The sequence below is a fragment of the Molothrus ater genome, chromosome 7, assembly GCF_012460135.2.
Source record: "Molothrus ater isolate BHLD 08-10-18 breed brown headed cowbird chromosome 7, BPBGC_Mater_1.1, whole genome shotgun sequence".
Taxonomy (NCBI): domain Eukaryota; kingdom Metazoa; phylum Chordata; class Aves; order Passeriformes; family Icteridae; genus Molothrus; species Molothrus ater.
The window spans coordinates 6,934,560-6,960,584 of record NC_050484.2 but is presented as its reverse complement, the minus strand read 5'-3'; the positions used below and the strand labels follow the sequence as shown (position 1 = coordinate 6,960,584).

At 38.0% G+C, this 26,025-nt stretch overlaps 1 protein-coding gene across 1 annotated transcript in view; it reads left to right on the top strand.

Moving 5' to 3' along the window:
- Nucleotides 1–9,035: 9,035 nt before the first annotated feature.
- The window catches only part of TFPI (tissue factor pathway inhibitor), a 57,456-nt gene continuing 40,466 nt past the window's right edge, over nucleotides 9,036–26,025 (top strand). Inside the window, exon 1 of the mRNA XM_054515493.1 lies at nucleotides 9,036–9,242. Coding sequence (XP_054371468.1) covers nucleotides 9,188–9,242 — 55 coding nt within the window. The 5' untranslated portion in view covers nucleotides 9,036–9,187. The remainder of the gene's footprint in view (nucleotides 9,243–26,025) is intronic.

Below are 26,025 nucleotides of genomic sequence, written 5' to 3'. Positions count from 1 at the left end.
ATACCTTGATCACTTTTTTTACCTTATCTGTATCTCAGATGAAACTCATGGTGAAACTAACAAAATTTAGCACTTCTTGAAAAGGTTATTTAAAAGTTTGAGATTGAAAATGAGAACTAAATATTCTAATACAATTAGAGAATGTATCTAGAAATGCAAAACAGTTGTTGAGACTGGAATGTGGTATTTTATGCTTTGCCAATGAACTGATTTAGTTTTTGAAGTGTTTCTTTAAATTCTTTTTATTAGTAACCAAATTCAGTTCACGTCACAGACACAAACCCAATATTTTGGCCCAAGAATAAACCAGTCAGAAGTCAAAAAGATCACTGAGACAAATGAGAGGGAAAATTGAAATCCATTTAAATTATTTTTTTTCCTCTAAAAAATTATTACAGTACTAAAGAGTGACTGGAAGCTTTACAGTTTTGAGAATTCAGGCTACACCACATTAATAGCCTTTGTAGTCTTAAATAAGTGGGAATGAGAAAGAGGAGAAAAATATAGGTAAACAGCAGCAGTAAAATTGAAAATTCAGCTACAGTAATTCAATAAATTAGTGGCAAAATGGGAAGTACAGATCTCACAATCACTAATGAGTCATTCATTAAAGTGAACTATATTTCAATTTTTATTTTTAGGTGAAACTCAGACCTGAGTTATTTGTTGCTGTCAAACGTGTGCCTGTGTTCATTTCTGGCATTATTTTGGTTGAGCTGCCTCAGCTTTATCTGTAAGTAGTTTCTGAAATAAATGCCATTCTTCACAAACAGAGATACTGAAAGAAATGAAAATGCACATTCCTTGAGCTGCTGGTGCTGGTAGACAAAGGAATGGGAGAGGAGAAGTATGTACTGTATAAGGTCATTGAATTGAAATGACTCCCCAGTTGCTTAAATTTTTCTGGAAACCATCCCATGTATAAAAGAGATCAGTTATAATCTAAATGCTAAGGAATGGTTTCTATGGCCAAAAAAAAATTTTTTTCTTTAATAACTAGGATGCTAAAGAGTAAATTTCCTTATGATTACTGATTAGCTACTTTGCCTTCTATCTAACTGGTTCTGTACTTCTAAGCTTTGCATATTTTAGTGAGGAAACAAACAGTACCATGGTAGCAGTAAGAACATTTTGTATTTCTATGATATTCTGTATATTTTCTTTCTGTGGTATCTTGTCTTTGGGCTTAAACTGCAAAAAGGCATTATCAGAACTACCATTATTAAAATGCATGCAAGTCTTCAGCTCTCAAGAGATGAATGAACCAGTTTCAGGAAACTGCTGAAACAAAGCAAGGAAAACTCATATGGAAAGCAGTGCTGGAGGCTCAGCATATGTCTGTGACAAATGGTGTTTAGATTTGTTACAGTGTGTGTTACCTCTGCTTAGAGAAATTTATTGCTCTCAGGTAATGAGAGCTCCTTGGGAGCACAGGTTTAGTAATTGAGCCATAAAAGATTAAAGCATGAACAAACCCAAACCCTCTTACATTTTGTATTCTTTGTGACTTCCAAGTGACTGCCTCAGCAGTAACTGCCTTTTCCTTTCCTAATCTGAAAGAGTTTCTCAAGGATAAATCATACTAATCATCACATAACCATTCCCTGCATCCACTTCAAAACCAGCAAAGATGCTTTGATCACATCAATCAAACCTTAATGTTTGATTAAGGTTTTTGCATAACAATGCAGAATATTCAATTTTTGGTGAAGCAGAAAGCTGAGGCTTTTCGGTCTGTTGCCAAAAAAAAGCCTGGCATTTGCCTACCTGGGGAATCATCTTGTATTGGATATAAGCAGTCACAGGGCATATGGTAGTCTATAAATGAATTATTTTTCCAGACAGTTTCAACATAAAAAAGGTGAAAGACTGAGTGGCTTGAAGGAGGAGCTGTTGGTGCATGACCAGAGTTTTTAACTATGTGTTTCTCATCAAGATACTAAAATGGTTGTCCCACAGATGCCCATTAAATGCTTGTAGATACTTTAGAAGAATTCATTTTGGATTGAATTTTGCAAAAATGTGGATACTTGAGAAGAAACTCTTTTAAAAGGGAAAAAGGTTGTTTCTTTGTTATTGGATTCTCATCTGATAGTATCAGTCATGTCTTGTTGAAATAGACTCTGAGTGGAAAAAGTATTCAGTAAATTCTAGTTTTTTCCTCACATGGATATTAAAAAAGTCTATAATTTTTATTCTGACTGGCTATTTCTTCTCTTTAAGAATTAGGGGATCACTTTACTTTTGAATCTGTTCACAGTAGGTGAATCTGCTTTGGCTACCTATACCATAAAAAAAAATTCTGAAGTTGTTTTAGTCTCTTCATTATGGATAGCAAATTAAGAAACAAGTAACTTCATATTCCTTATAATTACAATAAATATGATTTTTGTACCAGGGTTTTCTCATGTAAGACATAATTCTACTGTGTTTGTTTCCTGCCCTTATTTGGTTATATTCTTTGTCTTATTATCAAAACGGTTCAATTGTATGTGAAGAAGAGTCCTAGAAATTGCAAGGTCTTTTGAAGAGAACTTGCTGTGCTTTACTACAACAAGTAGTAACAAGCAGTGCTTGACCTGTTTGTATATAGCACAAGCTGGGGCAACAAAGTGGTAGCAAGATCTACGAATTATTGATATTTTTCCTGCTCTTTTTTCTTTTCTTTCTGTTAAAGCATTGATCTCCACACATGGAGATGTTCTGTTACTGCTCTATTGAAGGCAAATTACTTAAGAAACTGAAACTCTCTAGTTTGAGTCAGTGTTTTCCTTTTTTTGTTTTTAATTAGTCATTGCCAACAAAGATAGGGAGCAGGTGGTTATGGCAATGGAAACCACTAAAATATCTATTGTTCCTTTGTCTCTGTGCCAGGATCAACAATTGCTGGTACTGTTAAGAAGCCCATAAAAACATTTGCTCTGGGAAGAGGTTGGCAGTGAGAAAATATTAAGGTGAACTTTAAGCAGTGAAGAAGCTACTGAAAACCCTAAAATTAGCCTTAGTAGAACTGGAGACATTTTATGACTTAGTCTGTTTCTGCAGCTTATTTCCACTAAACTTTGTCTAATAACATGCTTTACTTTTCTTCCCTCACCTCCAATTTTAGTTCTGTTACAGAACACAGATGCATGCTCTAATAAATAGACAAAATTGATGCATAGATTTATTTCCTTTCTTATGTAACCTGGTTCTCATGTAATGCTTCTTATCACTTAGTCAGTCTTTTTACTCCACATCCTTTCTGTTCCATGTCCCTGTGCTCACTTCTAGCCATTTATGAACTGGACAGAATTTAATACACACTGAAGTGGTTTGTGTTTATTAAAAGTATTTCAACCAATACACAATCAATTGAAATATTCAAGGTTAGGAGCAGTTGAGCAAAGAGTATTTATTCTACTCACTGGGCTAGGAGCAGAAAGTGCTCTTGAGAATTTACAATATGATTTCATGGAAGATTAGGAAAAGACTCTCTCTTAGGGTAGCCACAGTATCTGAATTCACCATATCCTCTACAAATTTAATGCAGATATAGCAGCCTTTATGTTATTACTATAATTTCCCTTAATAGAATATTTAATTTAGTTATCCAAATAATACAGTAAAAAATTAGGAAGTTTAAATAATATTCATTGTGTCAAAAAAAACCCAAAATGTAGAAAATGTGTCTTAACCTACACAAAATAGTTATGATCTCAGTTAATAAGTCTGTGATGTCATCCTGAGTACCACAATAATGATTTACTCACTGCATTATCTACCATCTTGAAACACAATAAAATAATTCACTTTCTTGGCTTTCGTTTTGAAGTTAATAGTTTTCCATTACAACAAAAGAGGAACTTTCCCTTTTTCATGAATTATGGTCATTGGAGCGGACCTTAAAAGATCATTCTTATCTCTAATTGTGGAAAGTGAGATGGCTACTGCTGTTTTCATGCAGCATAAATACAGGTTTACTTCAGTCTAGGCAGAATTCAGGTTATACCAGATAAACAGTTTTGCACAAATTTGACCTATCCATTTTTCCTAATTTAAATTATTCACTTCAACTAGGTATTTAGTAGCTGATAATCACTTTAGAAAATGAAATTTTTACACGGTGTTGTTTTCCACCAAATAAATTCAAAGCCATATCAATTTGTACTCATTATACTGCATTTCTCTGCAACTGTCAGAAAGTTACTTAAGCATTTCAAGTTATACCAGCATTATGGTATTTAAAAAGTTATTCAAAACATGTACCATAATAGATTGTCATTCAATCTTTGATTAAAACTCTACAGAAGATTTTTTTTTCATGAGCTTACCAATGCACAAAAAACTTTTAATGCAAGTTTTCTTAAGCTCTGTCACCATCAGCTGCTCTTAGTTCCACATAATCTCAAAGGGTTTTGTATGGAACCAAGAAACTTCTCAAAATCAGCAGTTACAGGGCCTCCTCTGGGGGGCTGTTTCAGAAAAAGTCAATAAAGGAAGAGAACTGGTCAGCTGGTGGGATGAGCCCTTAGGAAGTGGCTTCCTTCAATCTGAGCATCACCTAATAAAGTCAAGGAAAATGGAAGGGTAAAAAAAAGAGCAATTAATGAAGTAATTGTGTATCTCAAGAACTCATGCTACCAAATAAAAAATCTGGGGAGATGACTTGGTGAATAATTCTGCAACAGCTGTAATTTCATCCTTCATATAGATAGTCCAATTATACAGGAGATCAATAACAATTAAAGGGTTATCAATAGTTCCTATGAAATCAATTGGACAAAATGAGACTGAACAGGGTGAGGAGCACTGTGAAAACAGGGTGGTTCTTCCCCTCCATCATCTTCACAGAGAGAGAAGTCCTATTCCTTAAAACTAAAAGTCTAGCATCTTTGAGTGTTGTTTTCATTCCTGTTTCAAAGCATGATATGAAAATAGACAGTTCTATCTCTTCCCATTTTGTAGATTGTATTTATCACAAAATTAGATGATCTTGTTTTTACAGCACATGCCAAGTAATTTTATAATAACATTGACTCATCTTTCTTCCAGTGAAATATATGAATGGCACAAGCATTCTCTTCAAAGAGATGACATTCTCAGAGTAAAAGCAGTAATATCCAAACAATGCTGAGAAGGAATATGAAAGAGACCATTTGTATTTATTATTCTTTGTGTGAAATTAAAACTAGCAAACACAGCAAAAGCAGCCAGCTTAATGACAGTATCACATAATTAGGAAATGCTTGGTGAATGAATAAAATATATTTCCATTATACTCTGATCAAACTGTTCTGATGGTGAGCTCTGTGCATATAGAAGAGGAGAAGTAAATTAAAAATGTGGTTTTTCTTCACTCTTTTCCATGTGGCATTATTAGTGTTTTACCAGTAAATAGCCCTTACATTGCAGTACCAGTCTGGGTCCCATTGCAGCATTCTTTTACCTTTATTTCCACAGTACTGTTTCTACAAAGATATCAGCATTTCATTAGCATGAAACTACATAGATTTTTTCAGATTTGGAATAATGTGTGGGCTGATTGAGTTTAGTAGCTTTTAAACAATTTGGTTTTGTGATATGTCTTCTATCTAATGGAAACAAACTGACTGTTATGCTCCAGCTCAAAATGCTGGAGGCTGATAATCTTTCCTGGTTGTAATACCATTTAGGGATTCCTTGGACACCTCTCAAGATACCCAACAGATTTTAAGAAGCAGAATGTTAAGACTATGGAATCAAACTTGCAATTGGATTTGAAGGAAGGAAAGTGTTGGTAACTCCCTTGCTACTGCAGATATCATTAATACTCCTCCCTGCATTTCTTTGTAGATGTTTAAAAAATACAGGAAAACACCCTCAAATTAAACAGGGGGATTATACTGGATGTAAACCCAGGCTGGTAGCATAATTTTCATTAAACTGCTGGCCAGACTGAAAATAATTACATTATGCCACTGGTTTCCATGAGGGAAACAGAGTGCGCCCACACTGAGTAAGATTTTATAAAGAAAATAAATTAATAAAGCTCTTAGGACTCTGTGTACTTTGCATGTACTAAACTAACCTGGATTTTTTTTCTTTGGTTTGTTTATTCATATGTGCATACATTATTTAACACTGGGACTAACAAGAATTGATGAATCTTGTCATGCTTTTCAGAGCCTGAGTTATGGGAAGTGACACCACTGAAAGTTATACTTGCTTTATGTGGCCTACAGGCTTCATGCAGAGTGCCATAATATATTTTACTCACATTTCTATAATATGACTGTAAACAAATACTAGTTATGAATGTGGTCCCTGAGAGGAGAATTTGTCTGGAGTCTGTGTGTGAAGGATTATTGATTCCTGCTAGAGCTGAAAGTGAGTAGCAGGTATGGTAAATAAATCAGGAATCCATTATACAGGTGCATTACTGCCAGAAACACTTGCTTGAATTTTTTTTTGTTGTTGTTTTTGAACACATAATTATTACCATCAAGATATTTTTCTTATTGCTTTTACAGTGTTTTCCACTCCTTCACCCTTGGGAGCAGCTGCAGAGTCCCCAGGGCAGGGCTTCATCTTCTGACCAGGAACAAGGCAGAGAACAGGGGTCCATGACTCTGATCAAATTTTCTAGGACTGGAGAAGTGATGGTACCAGAAGGAAAAATACAAATTAATTTCTTCCATCCTTCCAGAGTCTTCCTTCTGTGCTGCTCATTAAAGCAGCAAAAACCAAGGCACAAAAAGGAGGCATCTCTCACCCTGTCTAACAAAGCTGTCCACACTGCTCTGGCCTTCAAAGGGCTCCTCAGGTCCTGAGTATCAACCTTCTTTCTACTTCTTTGCTCTGTTTTCTTGAACATTTCCTCTCAGTCTCAGTCCCATATTTGTTCTTGTGCTGTAAGGATACAAAATAATAAAAAGGTTTAACTTGGGAGCTTAAGACTTTCTTTCTCAATTTTTTAGGAATTACTGCTTTTCTAAATGTAATTCAAAACTCTTGTTCCCAGGTGGTCTTGTAAAGTCTGTGAAGATTGTTTTCTTTCCTTGATGCAATGCTATTTTATTCTAACCTGTCTCAAATCATGAGGTAGAGCCCTTGACTCAGCTCTAGTGAATTTTACTTAGCACCCAGAGCAACTGTCAGCAGTGGTCAAGAAAGCTGCTTTGGCATTTCCTTCTGGGATCTTCATCCTGTCTCCTGCTTCATACACTTACCACCTTAGACCTAGCCCCTCATACACTAACCTTCATCTTTTTGCAACTTTTCAGTGAAGATTTTCCTCAGCTTTTTGCTTCTCCACTCACTGCTCTTCCTTCAAGGGCTCTCTGTTTCATGCTACTCCTTCACCCAAAGGATTTGCTGGATTTCTCACCTGATTCTTCAGGCCTTTTTGCTCAGTGAATCAGCTGTCACACTCTTTGTGTCTACTTGTACCAGCTGTCCCCCAAATGCTCTTGTGAATAACTTGCTGTTTCCTGCCCAAACACAGTAGCAGTCCCTCAGCTCCTCCTGCTCAAACCATTCTGCTCACTGCAAACTCTTCTGGACTCTGCTGAGGAAACCCAGACCCTTCAGCTCTTCCCACTGATGTACCTCAGTGCCTCACCCAAACTCTGCTTCTGGAGGTAATCCACAGAAATTCCCACCAAAATCTTCTCAACAATCTGAAAATATTTTTGTTTGTGAATATGGAAATCAAGCCTTTGTTCAAGATCAAGGAACCTGTGAGAGTTATCTTTTTTTGTAGACTGAACAAGAGATGTAGGGTAAAAACAGAGAAGGAAGTGAGCAAGGCAATTGTCTCCTTCATGTCATCTCCATTATTTTGGGGATCATCCTTCACAGGCATGAGAAATAATCAAGCCTAGGCACTGTTAAAAGTGGAGGAAGCAATAAGTGCTATAGGGATTTTAAACATGAATGTAGTAGTTCAAGCACTGGATAAAATTAATTCTACTGAGTGGTATTTACCTATCTCTGGAATAATCCTCCACCAATCTGCTTCTAATCAGAGCTGGCTTGCATCAGAATGTACTTGAACACTACGAACAACCAGAGCATCTTGTGAGAATTCCACCTACGTAGTGGAGACAAACTGACTGCAAAGATGAACATAATGAGGTGTTTCTAGAGCCCCAAGAAATGTATGAAATCTAGTTATCAGAGCACTTTACCATTAGCACCAGTGTTTACAGGCAGTGGAGGGCTGCAGCCCTCTGTGCTAAGTGCCGTCCCCTGGGATGTGTCTGGAGGAGCAGCGTGTGATGGTTGGGGTGCTGATGTCTTGTCAGGTGAGCCCGTTGTGGCTCAGGCACTCAGGTGAAAGCAGTAACACCACGAGTCACTGAGCCACATCCAGAGCAGGGTGACTGCAATTGTAGTCTGCTCTCTCATTCTGTGTAAAACCTCTTTTCCACGTGTTTCAAAACAGTTTTGTGCTGATATTTGAAACCTTGATTCTTTGAAAATTTACTCTTAATCCCGTGAGAAAGAGGTGTCTGGTTCGTTTTTGGTTTTTTTGTTTTTTTTTTTTTTTCTTTTTTTTTCCATATTTCCTGCTATTTGAGGACCATCACACCCTCCAGGTAAGGCAGTGCCGGTGTGTCCGGGCATGGGGGCTGTGGAGTCCTGGCTCCCTCAGGGACGGGCTCCGTCCCATCGTTCTTCCCTGAAGAAGGCAGTGCCGGGCCGGCCCCGGGCTAATTGCGGTAATTAATTGCAGGTGAGCTGCGCGCGGGCCAATCGCGGTGATTAATTGCAGGTGAGCTGCGCGAGGGGTTTGTGAGGCAGGCGGGGCCGGGGCGCTCCCCATCAGTCCCACGGCCGGCCCCAAACGGGGTTCTGCGGGAGCTGCTGCGCTTATCTCCCGATGAAAAGGTTCGGTTTGTGTTCTTTGTGTGCGTTTGGGTATTTTGTCGGGGTTTTTATTGGTTCTTTTTTTTTGTTTTGTTTGGTTTGTTTGTTTTTTTGGGGTTTTTTTTTGTTAGTTTAAGTAAAGAACGAGGGCGGCTCGAAGCCCAGCAATCTCCAGGTGAGCGCAGTCCTGTGGGAAGGAGCAGGGCTGAAGAGTGATTCACCAATATTGCCATCAACTTTTTACTAAGCACCTGAAAAAACTAATAATTTACTCACATGCCTTTATTTGTTGTCTTTCCTCAGTGTTATCACTCAACACGTGCTGGTGGAGGAGCTGCTGGAACAGCCACAGCCGATGGGAAAAAGCCCATGGAAACCTCAGGAACCGGAGGTGCCGTGCCCGTTTTCAGGTCAGGTGTGCATGGAAATAAGGTTTTGTGAAATACTGCAAATGTTGGCTGCAACTTACTTTTACTGCCCTTTTTCCACCCTGACAGACTTTGCTAACTGTGCTCAGTGGCTCAGCTGATGAGGGTAGTAACTAATCAAATTCTTGAATAATTTGGAGTTGTTGCATCTGCTGCATCCTGATAGGAGAGGAAGCAGAACTGTGTGTGGCTGGGAATGAGTTATTAATGAAGTGGTTACAGAAACAATGGTTTTGTTCTGCTTTGTACCTCATGAAAGCTGTTAGCTTTTCTGAGGCAGGAGGAGGAGGAAAGAGATGTTTTCATTAGTAGCTGCCAGCATCCCAAAGTGCTCCTCGGGTATTGCAAAGCAGAACAGTATGAATTGCAGCAGAGATAAGGGATGGTAGAAGCCACACAAGTCTGCTCTGTGCTTCTCTAGATACCATCACAGTGTGTTATGAGTAAATTAGGGTAGCAGCATCTGTTTGCCACATATGTAAACTGCTAAGTAAACGCCTTGAAAGTAAGAAAAAAAATGCTTCTGTTTTGAGTATGAGAACACCTTTTTGTCTAGGTGTTAATATAATAAAAAAAAAAGAAAAATGAACAGTAACTCACATAAATATTTGAACAGTTTCATCACTTTAAGTAGGCTTTAGGGAGCATTTCTAGTAAATAGAGTAACTTTTGTGTTCATAAGCACAGTGCTACAACAGTCTGACCTCAGCCTGGGTTAATGGGAAATTATAGAACGAATGAAAATTTCAGTTCTAGCATCAGATGCAATATAAGGGGTGGTTTTATTCTCTACCTAGTCCTGAGAGACTGGATGTGAATACTGAGTGTGTTTAGCAGAACTGTGCATTGCATTCCAGTTAATCATTAGAATAGAGCAAAGCATTTATTATTTTCCAAGAGAAGAAGTAAAACCATTCATAGAATATTGATGAGACAATGTGTTTAAGGCTCAGGATTTTCTTTCCTGTGCAGTTTCCAAGGCAGTCCATGAAAATCCCATTCCTTCCAGTCTGGCCTGCGAAAGGCATTGCTGCTTCAACTTCCTCTTGTTCTTTGTGGTTACTGATGATGAAATGATTAGATAATTACAGATTATCTTGGTAGAGTTCTCAAGAATTGTGCTGGACAAAGTTGTTAAAGGAGAAGTGTTGCATAGTGGTTGCTCATTTGTCTTTACCTATTTTTCCCTCACTATAAAAATACACAAAAATTGATAAACATTGACTTAATCACTTCTGACCAACCCCAAGGCCTGAGTGTATGGACTGATCCTTTCTTTTGCTGTCCCTTGATGGAATCTTAACCAGTTAGGATGTTAGTGCTTTGCAGAATTAGCCATCAAAATTGGCCAGACTGACTACAACTTGGATTTATAAAGTAGAAAGAAAAAAAAAATGGTTTTTCACCAGCTTTTATCTGGCTACATGTTTTGTCTTGCTGAGGTTTGGTGTTCTATTGTCTCTTTGACAATAACCTTTTCAAGGCTTTTCAGAGAAAGGGCACACAAACATTGGAAAGAGTTATTTGTTCACAGCAGTAACATGATTCAAGAAAAATAGGTATGTTACAGTTGGAGAGCAGAATTTTATTTGTATTTTAAGATAATGTCATGATAATTAATATGACTATTTCAATTTCAGCCTTTCTTCTACTTCAGTGCTGTGCTGCATTGCCATTAACAGGCAGGATTATGCCCAATAAGTTGGTTTGAACTAGAGTTCAAACTTTAGTCTGAGACTAATTCATTGGATAGGAGTGAAATCTGTCCAGCTTGTAACTTAATGAATAAATTCAATTTTTAAATTTGGTAAAATTGTTCTGTAGTGAACAGCACTTATTTTGTTCTGTAATGACTTAGTAGAATGGTTTAAGAGGATTCATTGTCAAGCAGCCTCTGGTAGAAATGTGGTCTGTTTTTCTTGCAGTCAGTTTTGGTGCTCCCCTGCCTGAGGAATGAGAGTTTAACTCCCATGGCATGAATAACATTGTGAGGCAGTGTGAACTTGGGAAGAAATGCTACAACGTTTATATCTCTTAGTTAACATGGTTTTTTAAAATAAATACACAGTGGTTGTATCACATTTAGAGAGCCTTTGTACCAGCTGATAGAGATTCCTTGATTGAGCAGCTGATTTCTATAAACAGCCCGTGTGTAGGCAGGGTAGCAGGAGGGCTGATGGGAGGAGTAGGATTTAGGTTTTTATTGCTGATCGTAATCATGTAGTGACTCTGGAGTGTGGGGGTGTGCAGAAAAGGCAGTGAAGAGTTCCATGGTATTTCTGAAAGCAATAAGGGAGAAAGAAACCTCCAAAAACCACTGGGGTAGTTACTATACAAGAGGAAACAAGGTGAGAAAGGCAAGTTTGCTGGTCATTTTCAGCTGCAAGTGCATTTAAAACACTTTTGTTTGTTTTTAAAGGTTTTTATAGTGGCAATGAGGGCTTGCAAATTTGAGAATTAGCTAAAGGTAAATGGAGAATTTAGATGTGCTGTGAAAGAAGGAAACTTAAGGTGATGCTGCTGAAACCTCACTACGTGATTCTCTCCCTTTTGTTTGAACAAGGTTGTTGATTATCTTTACTGAGATCAGTGAGTTGGGTGAGGACAGCAGGGTGCATGTGATTGCTGGAAACAACAGGAAAAAGCAGAGTGTGGGAGGCTGGGAGATGTAGGAGGATGTCCAGCTTTGGGGAGGCAGGGAGTTTTTAGACTGATGAGCATTTGAGCTGTGAAATGCAGCATGGCTGCAGAAAATGTATTGCATTGTTAGAAGGAAAAGGCAGGTTGTTCCCCAAGAGAAGAGAAACCAGGCACAGTAAGGCAGGCAAGGGAAGTGACAGCCCCACATCCCCACATTCCTGCCACTAGCAAGCAGGTTCAGAGGACATTGAAAAAGCAAGGAGTCAATGGAATATCCTGTCTGAGCTGTCAGCAGTGAGAATTTCACAGATGAGATCACTGCATCTTTTATAACATGAAAAACAACAAGAGTTTAGGTAAAGCTTCAACTTCTGTGCTGATGGCTCAAATCTGGTTGCAGTTACTGTCTTGTTCTCCCTCAGCTTCTCAGATTAATGGCTACATATGTGCCAGCTGCTTTCTTTTTCCACCCTAAATGTATCTGGAGGTACAAAATGTAGTCCCCTGTCAGAGACTGTGCACACAGAATAGGCCAAATGAGGGGTTTGGGCATTTCACTTTTGGGGGTGGACTTGGAATGTACCTGCCAGCTCAGAGTTGCCTTATTGCTAAACTAATAAAAGACATTATTGAGCCAGGTTTCCAGCCTGGAATGGGATGGTTTGGGTTGGAGAGAAAGATCACCCAGTGGCCACTCCCCTGCAAAGGATCTTTCACCCTGTGTGGGTAGGAATGACCACACCACCCACCAGATCATTGTGATTACTTTACTAAACCTTCAAATGAAACGTGCCTCTAATGTTGTAAAATGAACCTGTCAAGTTCAACTGCAACTCTGAGTCAGTAGGGTTTTGAATTTTTTTTTTTAATAATTTTGACTTAGATTTTCTGATTCTAGAGACAATCTTGAGCTACAATCCCAATACAAATACTTCATTACAAATGCCTACATTTGGATGCATTACTGTCTGCCTATGGAATGGTTGATCTGTGTCATATTATTCTGTAGCACTATACTTGTAAGTCTTAAAGTCCTTCCCTAACAACTTGAATTAATCAAAATGTTGCCAAATAAGGCTCCCTTATCTAATCTAATGACTTGTTCATGTTAGTTTAAATACTCGCTGTGTAATCAAACTACTTAATAGAGATATAATTAAGTATAACTTTAAACATTAACCACAAGGTGTGATTTATGCTGTCAACCTTTTGCTGAGGGAGAGTAAAACTGCTCTTATTCTAAGGAATTCCACTTTTTTGCAGCTTCTTTAAGCAATTTAAATCAGTTTTCGACTCACTTCTGTGTTTACAGAAGTTTGCCAAAGATCAGAAAATAGATGGCAAACATTGCTTCTCTTGTTTCTCACAAGAGTTAGTTTTCTCTACTAGTACCAATTTGTAATCCAATTTTTCCTACTAAAATGTGTGACCCAAGTCTGAGAAGACATTAGGAAGCAAAATTGAGACTAACAATGCCCTCAAATTAAAAAGAACTCTGAGGAGAGGTCGGTGAGGGAAGGAGATATATATATATATAGGGAAGGATTTTCCGAAGGAGATAATTGAGTTGTTCATCCTGTGCAGGCTTGCAACTTTTTTTAGTGAGATGGCCTGGAAAAAAAATTATTTGTTTATGTTTTCATTTCAAAATTAGGCCTGAATATCCCTGTATGTCTAGAGCAAGAGTCTGCCTTAGCTGTGAAGCAGCAGCATGGTCTCTGTGGATTTCATATCCTATTTTCAACTTGTCTGTGTGTGCTGCACTGCTTTACTGCATCCGAGTCACTTCACACTGGGTTTAAACTCCCAAATTAGCTACAAGGAAGCTGGAATGCCTGGAAGATGGTGGGGGGAAAAAGAAACCATGGATTACATCTTAATCAAAAGAACATGCTGAGGGAAAGGGTGATGTACATCTTGTAGTGATGTACACCTCTACTTCCCATGCGAGCTATTTTTGTTTGCCTGTTTTCTGAAAGTAGCTTAAATTGGTAACTAAAGGAATGCAGGAATAAATATCAAATTTCATACTGCTTTTACAATTGTTTCCATTCTTTTAGGAACTTAATGTATCAGTCTTGTTTTTTTTTTTCTTGTTGAGAGAAAAATTGAGGGGATAGACTGGAGAGGTGAGCATAGATTTCTGTGTTTTGTGGGTTTTGTAATGAACAGAGGAAAAACACTTCTGTGACTTGCAGCTTATGGTGCAAGATGGAGAGAAGTGTGGTGTTCTGCATGTTTTGACTTTTAACATGGACAGCGATGTGTTCAGGGACTAAGTATTCTCTTAACTTTCATGTTTTACGTCATTCAGTGGTTTTATGTGATATGCATGAACCTTTGTTCAAAAACTTTGTAAGCATTTAAGTATTTATCCAAATTTTCGATGCCATGTTTTTTCACTGTGCACTATTTATACTTTTAAAAATATATGAATATTAAATTTATCACTCGAACTTGTTTCATCTTTTACAAGGCAGAATACAATTTGGAAATTGTTGAGTTTTAGCATTACAGGAAATGGCTCAAGCTATGACTTTTACCATAAACTATGTTTGTAATCATTAGCACTTCAGTTTCTCTGTTAATAAGAACCAGTGTGGAATTACTATGTATTTTTTGAAACCAGAAAGTATGGATTCATCTGTTGCTGATTATCATGTTACCACATGTTAATTATGCCTGGCAAAAAATTTGTTCTTTTCCATTATATGTTTGTGGAGAAGCCAGTTAGTTCTGCTTCATTTCAGCAAACTGGGCTGATGCCCAGACAACTATTAGCAGCTTCATTGTCATTATTTATACTGAATGGCAAAATTTGTCATTATCAGGGTGAACTGTGCAACCTGAAAGGGAAATTCTTGGCCAAACATGTTTTGTTTCTTTTCCTTTCTAGTTATGCCATGGTCAGGACAGCTATGTGTTCACAGGCTCTGTTGTTTTTATTGGGTATTTCCATCAATTAAAAAAAAAAAAACCTCATTTTTTGCCACTAGTCTTGGTTATAAGGCATCATGGCCATGTGAGGGAAATCTGTTAAGTACCTGAGGAAAACACCAGTAATGCACTCAAATTGTGATTCAGCTGTTTTTCCCTGGGGTGAATCTGCGCAGCCAGGAGTAAAACCCATCTTAGTGAGTAGCTGTGCTACAGTTACTCTGTGATTGTTGCTTTTTAAAGTAACAGTTGTATTTCAGCACCACCTATAGGTATTTAAAGGAAATCTATTTAGCTCAATGGCAGGATTCACAAATGGGCTCTGCATTAATTGAAAGCGAGGTTGTTTGTGACAATTGCATAGCTGCTGTTACATTTTTCATCTTTAACCTTGGCTCAAAAATATAGTAGCATGCTATGTAATGCCTATGAGATACGCTATGACATTAAATTGTTGATTGAAGGAATATTTAGTATGAAACTGCATGATCAGAGGCCATGAGAGGAAGCTTCATGAGATGCAGTTTTCACAAATAGTGTGAGTTTTGCAGGTTTTGTCTTTTAATGTAACAAAGGACTGGGAGAAAAATTGAAGGTTTTTAATAATGTCAGATTTTCTCTGGATTCACAGGTGGGTTTTCTGTACTTTAGGAAGTGTTTTTATTGATTAAAACTAAAGAATCTGCCTTCATTGTTTAACTTACTCAAATATGGCTAAGATTTATAAGTACCTGGTACTTATAAAAATATAAATTTTATAAATTTATAAATTTTATAAATTTTTTGATCCAGTGTCTCTTTATGAGGAATGATTCAGTTTTTTGAATTGGGCATGAGTGGCAGAATTACTGGCCTTTTGAAAAAGAGAAGATATGAGATATAACCTGAGTTCTTACTCAGGTTGCCTGGTTTTCCCAGAGAAAGTATCTCAGAACTCACAAATGCATGAGATCTCTGAAGGCAAAGTGTCCCATTACGCCAGTGCCCCCTGAATTTCATTTTAATATTTTATGCAGAACCTTAAATTTACATATAGTTTAAACAAAGGGCTTGTGTTAGGTTTTATGGTTTTTTTCTGTGTGTTTTTTTTTTTTTATTCTCTGTCTGTAATGGTTGCAAAGAGGACAGAAGTGTTTGTTCTTCCTAGTCAAGCACTATAGGCAGTAGAATTTGTCAGGACCGTAGAAGGAATTGTCCCTTTTATGACAGTGAACAAGACTGGTGGCAGATGATATGAGGAAACATCACTGGCAGATCTTTGTGTTTTGTAGTAAGTGATATTTAGTTATATTAGCTGCTCCTGCAGCTTTCTGTAACAGAGACACCATTTGTTTCTGCAGGTATCTTTACAATTGTACAGATACTGTTCTTGTATTGTGCTTTGTATTTGCCTTTGGACAAAAAAATTGCTGTAAATAGTGCTACACAATCTTATGAATTGGGAAGGCATTGAAGAGACAGTGGAGAAAGGAAGAAACAAAAACATGAAAAATCTAAAAGAGGGATTGGCAGCCCCTGCTTGTTGTGGTTTTGTTTATTTTTAATAGATAAATACAGCGACAATGAGAAGTTAAGTGATCTCTCCAAGAACAGTGTAAAAAAGATATTATTGTCCAGAAAGAGTCTATGACATTCTGCAACCCAAACCAGAAGCACTCCTTTTGCTCAAGCTCTCCAGTGTGTAGTTAAGAGCAGATGTTGCTGTGGGTGGAGTGGGGAGGGTCCCAGTGAGGAGCCTGGCAGGATCAGACCTAGGTTATAAACCTTGGGCTGCAGTCCAAGACTGAGGAACAGCAATGCTGGAGCCTTGGGCGGGAAATCTTCTGTTCTGCTCCTGCTTTAATGCCTTGGCATGAGTAAGACTTGAAAGATGATATTTCTGTTGTGGAGCTCCTCATGGCTTTGGTGCTTCAGGAGCCATAAACTGCCATAGATTCACACTCTCTCTTAGTGAGCTTTAGCTCTATTTCTGCAGGGTTTGTCAGTGCCTGCCCTTTCCTCAGATCATGGCAAGCAATGGTGCTTGTCTAATCACTCTTTGAGGGTCACTGGGGCTCGTTATCTATAATGAAATGCCAAACAATTAAAACATACACGATTTTAAGGTCAGAGAGAAGTAAGTTGGTTTCTGGCCAATAAAGCTGCTACAACAGTGATTAGAGGAGTTTGCTCTCATTAATGGTGACAAGCAAGAACCAGAAAGACTTTGCTTCATAAATGTAATGTCTGCTGAAGTTTCCAGTATTTTTACTGAGATTATGTGAAAGAGCCAGCAAGGAGCTAAAGGAATTACCTTATAGTGTGGTTGTGTGTGAAGAATGTGGTTCTTGACATCCAGCCAGCAATGTGAGCACATTGTTCCAAACATGCTTTGTAAGAAAAGCCAGTTGGGGAAAATGGCCCTGCTCCCTTGCTCTGTGCTTCTGGAATAGAATGTGTGTTTTATAACCTTGGGGAGCTTGTGGAAAGGAATAACATACTGGTCCAATGCAAAAGCAAGTTTCCTGAAGCTGTGCTGCAGTTCCCCAGGACCATATCACTGTAAGCCTCCTCCCTTGGCTTGAGAGCTGTGGGGGCTCCAAGTGACTTCACTCCTTGGCCATCAAATTGCTGTTTCTAACCAGGAATGCTGAAAGCAGTGCAAGGGCTCACCCTCTGCACAGCAGCAGAGTTGAATTGCCTTGCTTTGGGCTTAGCTCCATCTACATCACGTCCTGTCTATGAATAAAATTGCTTAATAATGACTTCAATTTGCATATTTCACAGTGATTGAGAGCCTGTGGTACAATTCTTACTTTCAAATCCTGTTCATGCAATATAAGTCTGTTCTGTATTTTCACAGCAGCAGATAATGCTTGAAGGGCTAACTTCTTAATTCCCCAGAGGCTATAATTTCTACTTACCCTCTTATCAATGGTTATTTTCTTTTCTTATTTTCTCTCTCTGATTTATTTTGTCTTATAAAACTTTATATTGTATTAACAGACAGGATAACTTGTTCTATAGCTTGTTAAATAACTCTATCTTGCAGAAGTTAATCTTAATTAGGTCTGGAATTCAAAAGCCCTAAATTGATACACAGTTTCTGAAAGCATGGAATGCTTAAATAGCTCATTTTGAAAAAAAAAGAAACATCAAGAAATGAAAATGGATTCTAATTAAATGATTCACTCAATTTGTTGCTTCTTAAAATAGACTGCTGCAGACCCTTTTTTTTCAGTTATAGTATTTCTTTTTGCTTAGATTGTTCACAGAGATGTGTCTTTTCTAGAAGTTTACTCTGTGTATCACCTGGTTTACCTCCAGACAAAGAGCCTTTATGGCTATAACTCAGACTTAGAAACCTGAACAAATAAACAAAATAAAAACTAGTCCAAAATTACAGTGACTGGGCTGGAAGAGGTTGAGCACTCAGCAACTAGGTAAACTTGTTCCTTGATCCCCTTTTATGTTTCAGTGGTGAGTTGGAAGTAGCTTGAATTCAAGCCATCATTGACCTTCTTTTGTAGCACATAGGTTGAAATCTTTCAGCTCTTTCTTATCCTAAGAAAATAAGTTATGCCATACGATATGCTCATACATTTTGGGGCAGGTTTTCTGCTGTTAATCCAGCAGCCGTGGATGAGCAGAGCGCCTCATACAAAATAAAAAAGATTCCATTCAGGTATTTATTTCTTCATCTCCTGTAGATGCAAAACCATGGGTAGGAACAGTTAGAAAAAGGTCATTCTACCAAGAGGTTTCTCTCTTTAATGGGAACAATAAAGCCTTTGTCAGCTACCAGATGTGCAGGCAAATTGAGAGGTGACCTGTGGACTGATCCTGCAAGACAAAAAGGGCTTCTATCTCCATTAGCTGCACCATTCATTTAGAGTTTTCTTTCTGTTGTCTTGGATTTAAATCATCATTTTGGAACAGAAATTTGACTAAAAATATGCTGGAAAAAAACCGTCTTTTATTCTGTACAGTAGGATTCACTGCTGTTAGATTAAGAAATTGTTTTCTTCTTTTGAAATGATTTAAGTGATTGACCTAGTGGATGTTCCATATGTGGGGGCTTTGTGTGTTTGTGTGTGCTTTCAAGAGCCATGAATTATAATTTGACATAATTTTGTAATTAGTCATGACGTGTGCTTCATGTTTTCTTGCGGCATATTCCAAAGATCAAGTCTTTATAATCAGAAGCATTTGTTCAGGTAGGAAACTGCTCTGTGTAAAAAGCATTGACTGTATTGCAATGACTTTGATAACAACACAAATGTAGAGACAAATTTAGGACAGTGAGATAAATTTTTATAGAATTTTCTGGTGATACTGACCAAAGGAGTGAGTAACTGTTGTATTTCTAAAGAGGTACAGAAGTTCCCCTGGGAAGCTTTTTAAAGCAGTAAATATATTATTGAGTACTCCAGAACTCCAAGCAGAGCAAATGTGAGTTCTTTACTACTGAGGTCTGCAAAGATACCCAGTTTTCAGGTTCTGGTTTTTGTTTTCAAGGCCTTAAAGCTAATACCAACAGCAATAAGTAAAGTATAGTTTCCCATCAGGTTGTGTTATCTGTGTCATCCCACAAAAAAAAATTGTATTCTAAATCCTGGCTAAAGCTTCTGCACACTTTAGGCTTTGAGATTAATAGGAACCCCTTGTGCACAGAGAAGTTGAACCTCACAGGTTTCTGTACGGTTCAGGTTACTGAAACACCTCTGCAATTCAATTAATGTGTTATTCCAAGAAGGTATAGAAAAAGCAAGTGAAAAAATGGAAACTAATGAGCATGTGAAACAAAACTGTAATGCATCACATGGTGGCCATGCAGTGACACAGCTGAATCCTTGGGAATGCTTCCTCCCCCTCTAGTGGTTAAACTGCTTTTCTGAGCAGTGGACTTCCAAAATCTGCCAGAGCCAAACACTTGCAGATGTGCCAGAGGACGTTGGAGTATCTCCAACTGGTAGGTGGTAATTATTGAGCTTTCCACTTTGTTTCAAGTCTGCTTATTTTGGAGGAGAAGAGATGTTCTCACAAGTAGCCACTGTAATACCAGAGAATTAATGTGATTCTTTACTGTACAAAAATTTACTCACTGGAGGATTGACGTTTTTCCCCACAGCCATTGCTCTCACATACAGAGAATATTTTCTGTGTCACCTATAAGTGGGAAAAACAGTTGGCAACTGGTGTTATGAGGTTTTATTTGTTGAGGGGTGTTTTTGCGAGTTTGTTTTTTGTTTGTTTGAATCCTTATATTTTAGAAAATCCAAGCATGTGAACAAAACAATCTTCACATATCCTACAGTGGGTAAACAAATCACCAATCCTATTTCCATCCAGAAACATGTTGTACTGTTTAACCTCAGATGTGTAGATTGTGTTGGGGCTGATGATGCTACACTGAGCAGGCTGTCTGCTTTCAAGGTGGTTTTGAAATGAAAAGTAATGGGATCTTTGCAGGCACAGCACAGGCATTGGTATAAAACATCAAGGTCCATCTGTGAGCTGGGGGAGAGCTCCAGGCTTGGTTTATAACCAGCCCTGCTGGTTACTGCAGAGCTGAAGGAACTTCCTTGGATTTCACAGGCACAAGGAGGAGTTGGACACAGCAGAGGAATAAATGCCATCTTCCCTCTTTGATAGCAGTAAAAACTACACCTAAGTCACAAATGATCCTGAGAAAACAGCAGCAAGTGATCAAATGGAATATTGTTAAGTTTAACCATTTTCACTAAAGAGCAGCACCAAGCCACCAGGAAACTCTTTCCATGTTTGGTGTTTTAAGCACCTGAGCCTTGATAGGCCTTAGAGCCATGCCAGGTCTTGACAATAGATCATTAATTGATTAATCAGCACTCCTTAATTTCATAAGTAGAAAGAGCTGGTAGTTTGTTATTCACACAAGTATTTGAGTTAAAATTTTTCAGCTGTCTCTTGTGAGAAAAGCATTGATAGTTGAGGATGATATTTTGGTCAGAAAAATGAGTATTCCCTTTAAAAATCAAAGGACCTTCTTTCAATGATGTGAATCATCTATGTTTTGCAAAAAGAACTTTAGTTTCAGAAAAAATCCTCTTTACTGAGAGAATACATATTTTAGCATGATTTTTTTCCCCAGAAACACTTACAAAGCCACCCCAGGGATTCATCTTTAAATAAGTGTCTCTTGTTTGGAGCAATTAAAACTTTCTATTTTTTCTTTTCCTTCTGTTTTCCAGCTGGTCTGTCCACCTGCTTACAGTTTGTATCCAAAAAGCAAAGTTGAGAAACCCATAAGATCTTTCTGTTTTAAATGGAACAAAACAGTGATAATGCCTGTATTCTTCATTTATTTCTACAATGTTGACATAATATGAAAAAAAGTAAACTAAAGCATACAAACCCAACCAAAAAAGCCCCAATTTGTATCCTGATTAATAGCACTAATTTAATCAATGGTCATTGTGTAAGAAAGAAATTCTATAGTAAATTCCAAGATGCCTATGTTGGAAATGGTTAATTATAATAGTACACATTCTCATGAATAATTTCTTTTTTCTCATGAGTAACTGATAACTCTGAAAGATACTCAACTTGGCTTTCTTGCTATTTTTGACCCTATCATCTGTTCCCTGCACTACAGTAATAGAAACAAAGAAACATCCTGAAATTTAAAAATACTTTTGCCTGTATATGTATTACTTCATATTCTGTGGAACAAGTCCTGAAAAACTTTATTTTCTCCTTGCATTTCAGGGTATGAACAATTCCAACCCTAGTCTGGGTCCGTAATCTCTTCAAGCCTCTTTTGCCTACAAAGCTTCCATACTTCTATCTTTGTCAGTTCAGTAGTAAGGGCACTAAAAATAGGAGAGAAGTTTACCATTTGTCACTCTTGTGAAATGATTTAACCTCAAAACTTGACATCCTCTGTCCTGACCGAGTAGGAAATACTCTGTGTGCTATTACAACTCATTGTAAAATAAACCTGGAAGGAACAACTGAATGAACAGAGCCTTTTTAAAGGAAGCTGGTAATCACAATCTGTCCTTCTGCATATATAGTTCTTGTCTTACTTTCCATTCCTGGCTCGAATCTAACCAGTGTATTCCAGAACTGCAGGGTGGCAGGGGAAAGATCTATCTACTGTAGCTGTTCCTCAAAATATTTTAAATTGGAAATATTTAAATCCATCTATTAATTGCATGCTTTCTTTTGCATCTAGCATCAAAGTAAGGTGCTGCTTCTATTTATTACTTTTGTTGTTTTTATTATCGTTACAAAGCATTTAAAGGAAAAAAATTAATTTGGTCAAATTATATGTGAATATCTTGATAGGATGGAAAGCCCCCATGAACACCTTGTATCTATATAGCAGCTTTTTCTCCAAAAAGCAACAAATTTTTAAAATAGAATTGGAGGAATAAAATCTGTTGGGGGGAATATTTAAGCATCTTTAATGGAATGTGTTCCAACACAGCACTCTGATTGTAAAAAATCTGTGTTCAGCTAGTATTTAGCTATTGAGAAGTAACTGTTTCTGTGCTTGATTTACTGCAAGTAGCTTGTATTAAAAGCTTCTTTGAAACATAAGTGCCAGCAATTGTAGCTTGTTTTTGTGAGGGTTATCTGTCAAAGAAATTTATATGTGTCTATTAGAAGAGTTATCTGTGCATTAGAGCAGGGTGTGTGTATTACAATGTCTTAGCTCTGGGCAAATTTTCTTACCCTGTGGTGTAAGCAAGCAAAAAATATCACCCCAGCTATCTCCCAGGCTGGAAAGTAATCAAATAAGCTGACAGGGTTCTGCCACAATCTAGTGGAGATTTGTATAGTGCTAGAAATAGATTGCAGAGGATCAAAGAAAAATATTGAGTAATTCTTAATCTTCTTTTACCAATAGCACACAAGGTTTATGGAAAATCCTCCTTCGCTGCCTGTTTTCTTATTAAAACAGGCTAATTCAGGGAAGATGATGAGAATATTGCAGTGAGAGATTCTTGCCAGTTAAAAATTTGCCACTCAGCAAACTAGGATTTTACTATAACTGTTTGGATTTTCCCATAGGAGCCACACAGACTTCCATATGTTGTGAATACAGCTTTTGTAAGCATTCTGACCAGTCCTGTTAAACTCTGCTTTACTAAGGATGCACTTAGCACCCAGGAAACACCTTAAATACTGGGTTTCTTTCTTCTAATTCTAGCAGGATCATTGCATTGTTCTCAGTCCTCCTGACTTCTCAGATTCTTTCTGATTTATCCTCTGGTAGCACTCTGAGTAAACCCAGCATGAGAGCCATCATTAGCTCATTTCTGTTAGAGCACTGCTGTGGATACAGTTTAAATTGCTTCATTCATCCAGTTACTGAGCAGAGCAACATGTCTGAACTTGCTGCAGGAGACCAGAATGCAGCATCAGGAAATTCCTCTGCAGCAACCTGTTGTGCTCTTCTCCTTTCAAAAGCACTGCCTTATTCCAGAGTTATGTTTAGAGTTAGGCACACACTTGAGAGACTTTGGCTGCTCAGCATTCCGGATGTTTACTCTTTGTTTTGAAACCAAAGTGCAAAACTCCTGTGGAAGGCATTATGTTCCATTTTCTGTCTCCTGGGGGAGGTGATCTTGCCAAGGATCTGTTTTGGTTTGCTGTTGTTTGGGGTGTTTGCCATGAAACAGTTGCATGGAAGAGATGTTTTGAATCCAGCATCTTCCTTGCAGTAATTTTGTTTCTGAAGAAAGGAGGAAATGATTTTACCACTGACTAATTTGATGGATATCAGTCATCTAAGGTGGCTCTTGCCTAATGAGTTGGAAAGGGCTTTCCCACCTGGAGCAGTCTGACAGGACCTGTGACACACAACTTTTATCATGTCAAAAGTTTCAATACCACAGTGTACAGAGTATTCCATGTTTGGCACAGTCTTCTCTTGATTGAATAGTTTGGGACTTCAAACAAGATTTTTTTTTCATTCATTTCTAATCCAGTACTTGTCCCTTTTTTGAAGTGCAATCTGGTGTTTAGTCTTCTTCCACGTGTCCAGTCTCATTATTTATTATTTTCTATTGCCAGAAAAATAATATTAAATACTAAAAGAGTAAAAATCTTTTTCTCACTGCTAGGCAACATAAGCTTTGCTGAAGATGGATTGGTGCTCTGTCATCTGTGAAACACAAATTGTTTCCAGTTTCTTGGAGGGCAGGAACTTGATAAAGGACTGGCAATTGTTCTGAGAGTTGTAAGCTGTGAGAAATGGATTTGTAAAGAATTTTTAGAACTTGATAGAAAGTTTATGCAGTTTTGAATATTTGTATATAAATATTGAGAATAAGGTGTGTTGATTTAGGAAGTAAATAATTTATGCTATTATTACTTAATAGCAGCATTGTGTGGTAAAAGCTAATAGGCTAAAAAACATTTTATAAACTGTTGTAACCAAAGAAATAAGATAGCTTCTGATAGAATGGCGTTGAGTTTTACATTTCTTGTGTCTCACTCTTCATCGAGACTGCTAATGGAATAAAATCTTTCAAAACACCTCTCAGTTGCCCCATCTATAAAAACTAAAGAAACCAGCAGTAAGCACTGTGTAAAGAGCCATTCCCTGGTGAGCATGTGCACTGCAGTAACTCTCACAGGAACAAGTGGCTGGGTTTAGCTGTCTAATGACTTCTTCTGAAATGTTGAAATGTTTGTTTTGCTTAGAGATGCTGTCTTAGATACTGGATAGCAACTGATAAGAGACAAAGTTTGGGTGGTGTTTTCCAAAGGACTTTGCTGTCTCTGTGATTCCTAGAGAAGCCTTTTCCTCTCCAAATGGAAGACTGCAAGTCAGTGGTCTGGGGAGGCAGCAGCCAGCCTCAGGAAGGGCAGGTCTTTACCACAGTAGTTGTCGGTAATGCTTTATTTTGGATTTTAGCAGATTGGAAAACAGGTTTCCTGCTTGTGTGCCTGGGTTGCCTTCCTGTGTCTGGAGCATGAGCAGGCAGGAGGTGATGGAGCAGAAATGACAAGTGGGGCAGGGGTGCTGGGAGGCACCAGGGTACCACGGTGGGGCTGGGAGGAACAGAAGGCAGCAGGCCTGGCCCTGGGGCAGCCGGGGCTGGGTCCAGCTCTGTCTGCCAGGAAATGCCTGTCACGGGCTGCCCAGGCTCCCCAGAGCGGGCAGCACGTGGTGGTGTCCTCAGTTGCCACCTCCTTCACTTAACCAAACCCTTAAAATACTTCCCTGAAAATGTTCTGTGGGACTCCCGCTGCTGCTCCTTATGGCACGGCTTGTGCATCTCCTGCACCTGATTTATTCACCAGCCACCACGCAGGGGAAGGCTCTGCCTGGGGGAAACTGGCACAGTGCAAAACCCAAAATGACACACAAGGTGGCCAGGGTGCAGCCTGGAGGAGCAACTGTGACTAGTGCCTCCCAGTCACATCCTCTGAAAAGAAAATAACTTTCACTTCTATTCACCCTATGCCAAGACAAAACACAGGCATGCTCACAGCTTTCTGAGAAATCAGTAGAAGGTCCAATGAATGGGAAGTTCTGCTTGTTTTGTGGTTTTCTATCTAAAAGCACAGTCTATTTAATTTCAATTTGTTTCATTTAACCAAGAGTTAGAAACAGCTAAATAATACTGTCAGAGTATACCTCTCATTGGTGGTTTTGGTGCTGCTAGAATACATTTCAAGGAGGGTTGGAAAAACCCATATAAGGAGTCTCTGACAATGTAAGCTACTTATATACATGCTGAAGTTAGTCAATTTTCAACATTCTGAGCATGTAGAGTTGTGTTTCTTGTACTATTTAGCCTTTGCTCAGTTTTGTTAAAGCAAGAGATAGGTATTTTAGATAATGCAATAGTCAATCATTTAAATTTACAGCTTACGTGAACCTACCAGGAACTATTTTTGAATGATTAAGGAAATATTATATCAATTTCATCTGTACTCATAAATAAATATATTATTCTGGTATGGTGTGGGTATGTATATATAAGTAATGGCAGGAATATGTATACTGTGCATACATAAAAAGATATACAGAAATAAATCTCTCATCAGAGCAGTGGAAATAAAAATGGGCACACAAATTTAAAAGGAAAGATTTTTAAAAGTTTAATGGAATATTTTCCCCTGAAAGCAGAAATTATCCTCAGGCCTGAATATTTATAAATATTTAACTTATGATAAAACGCACACTGACTGCAGCCTGATCAGGAAT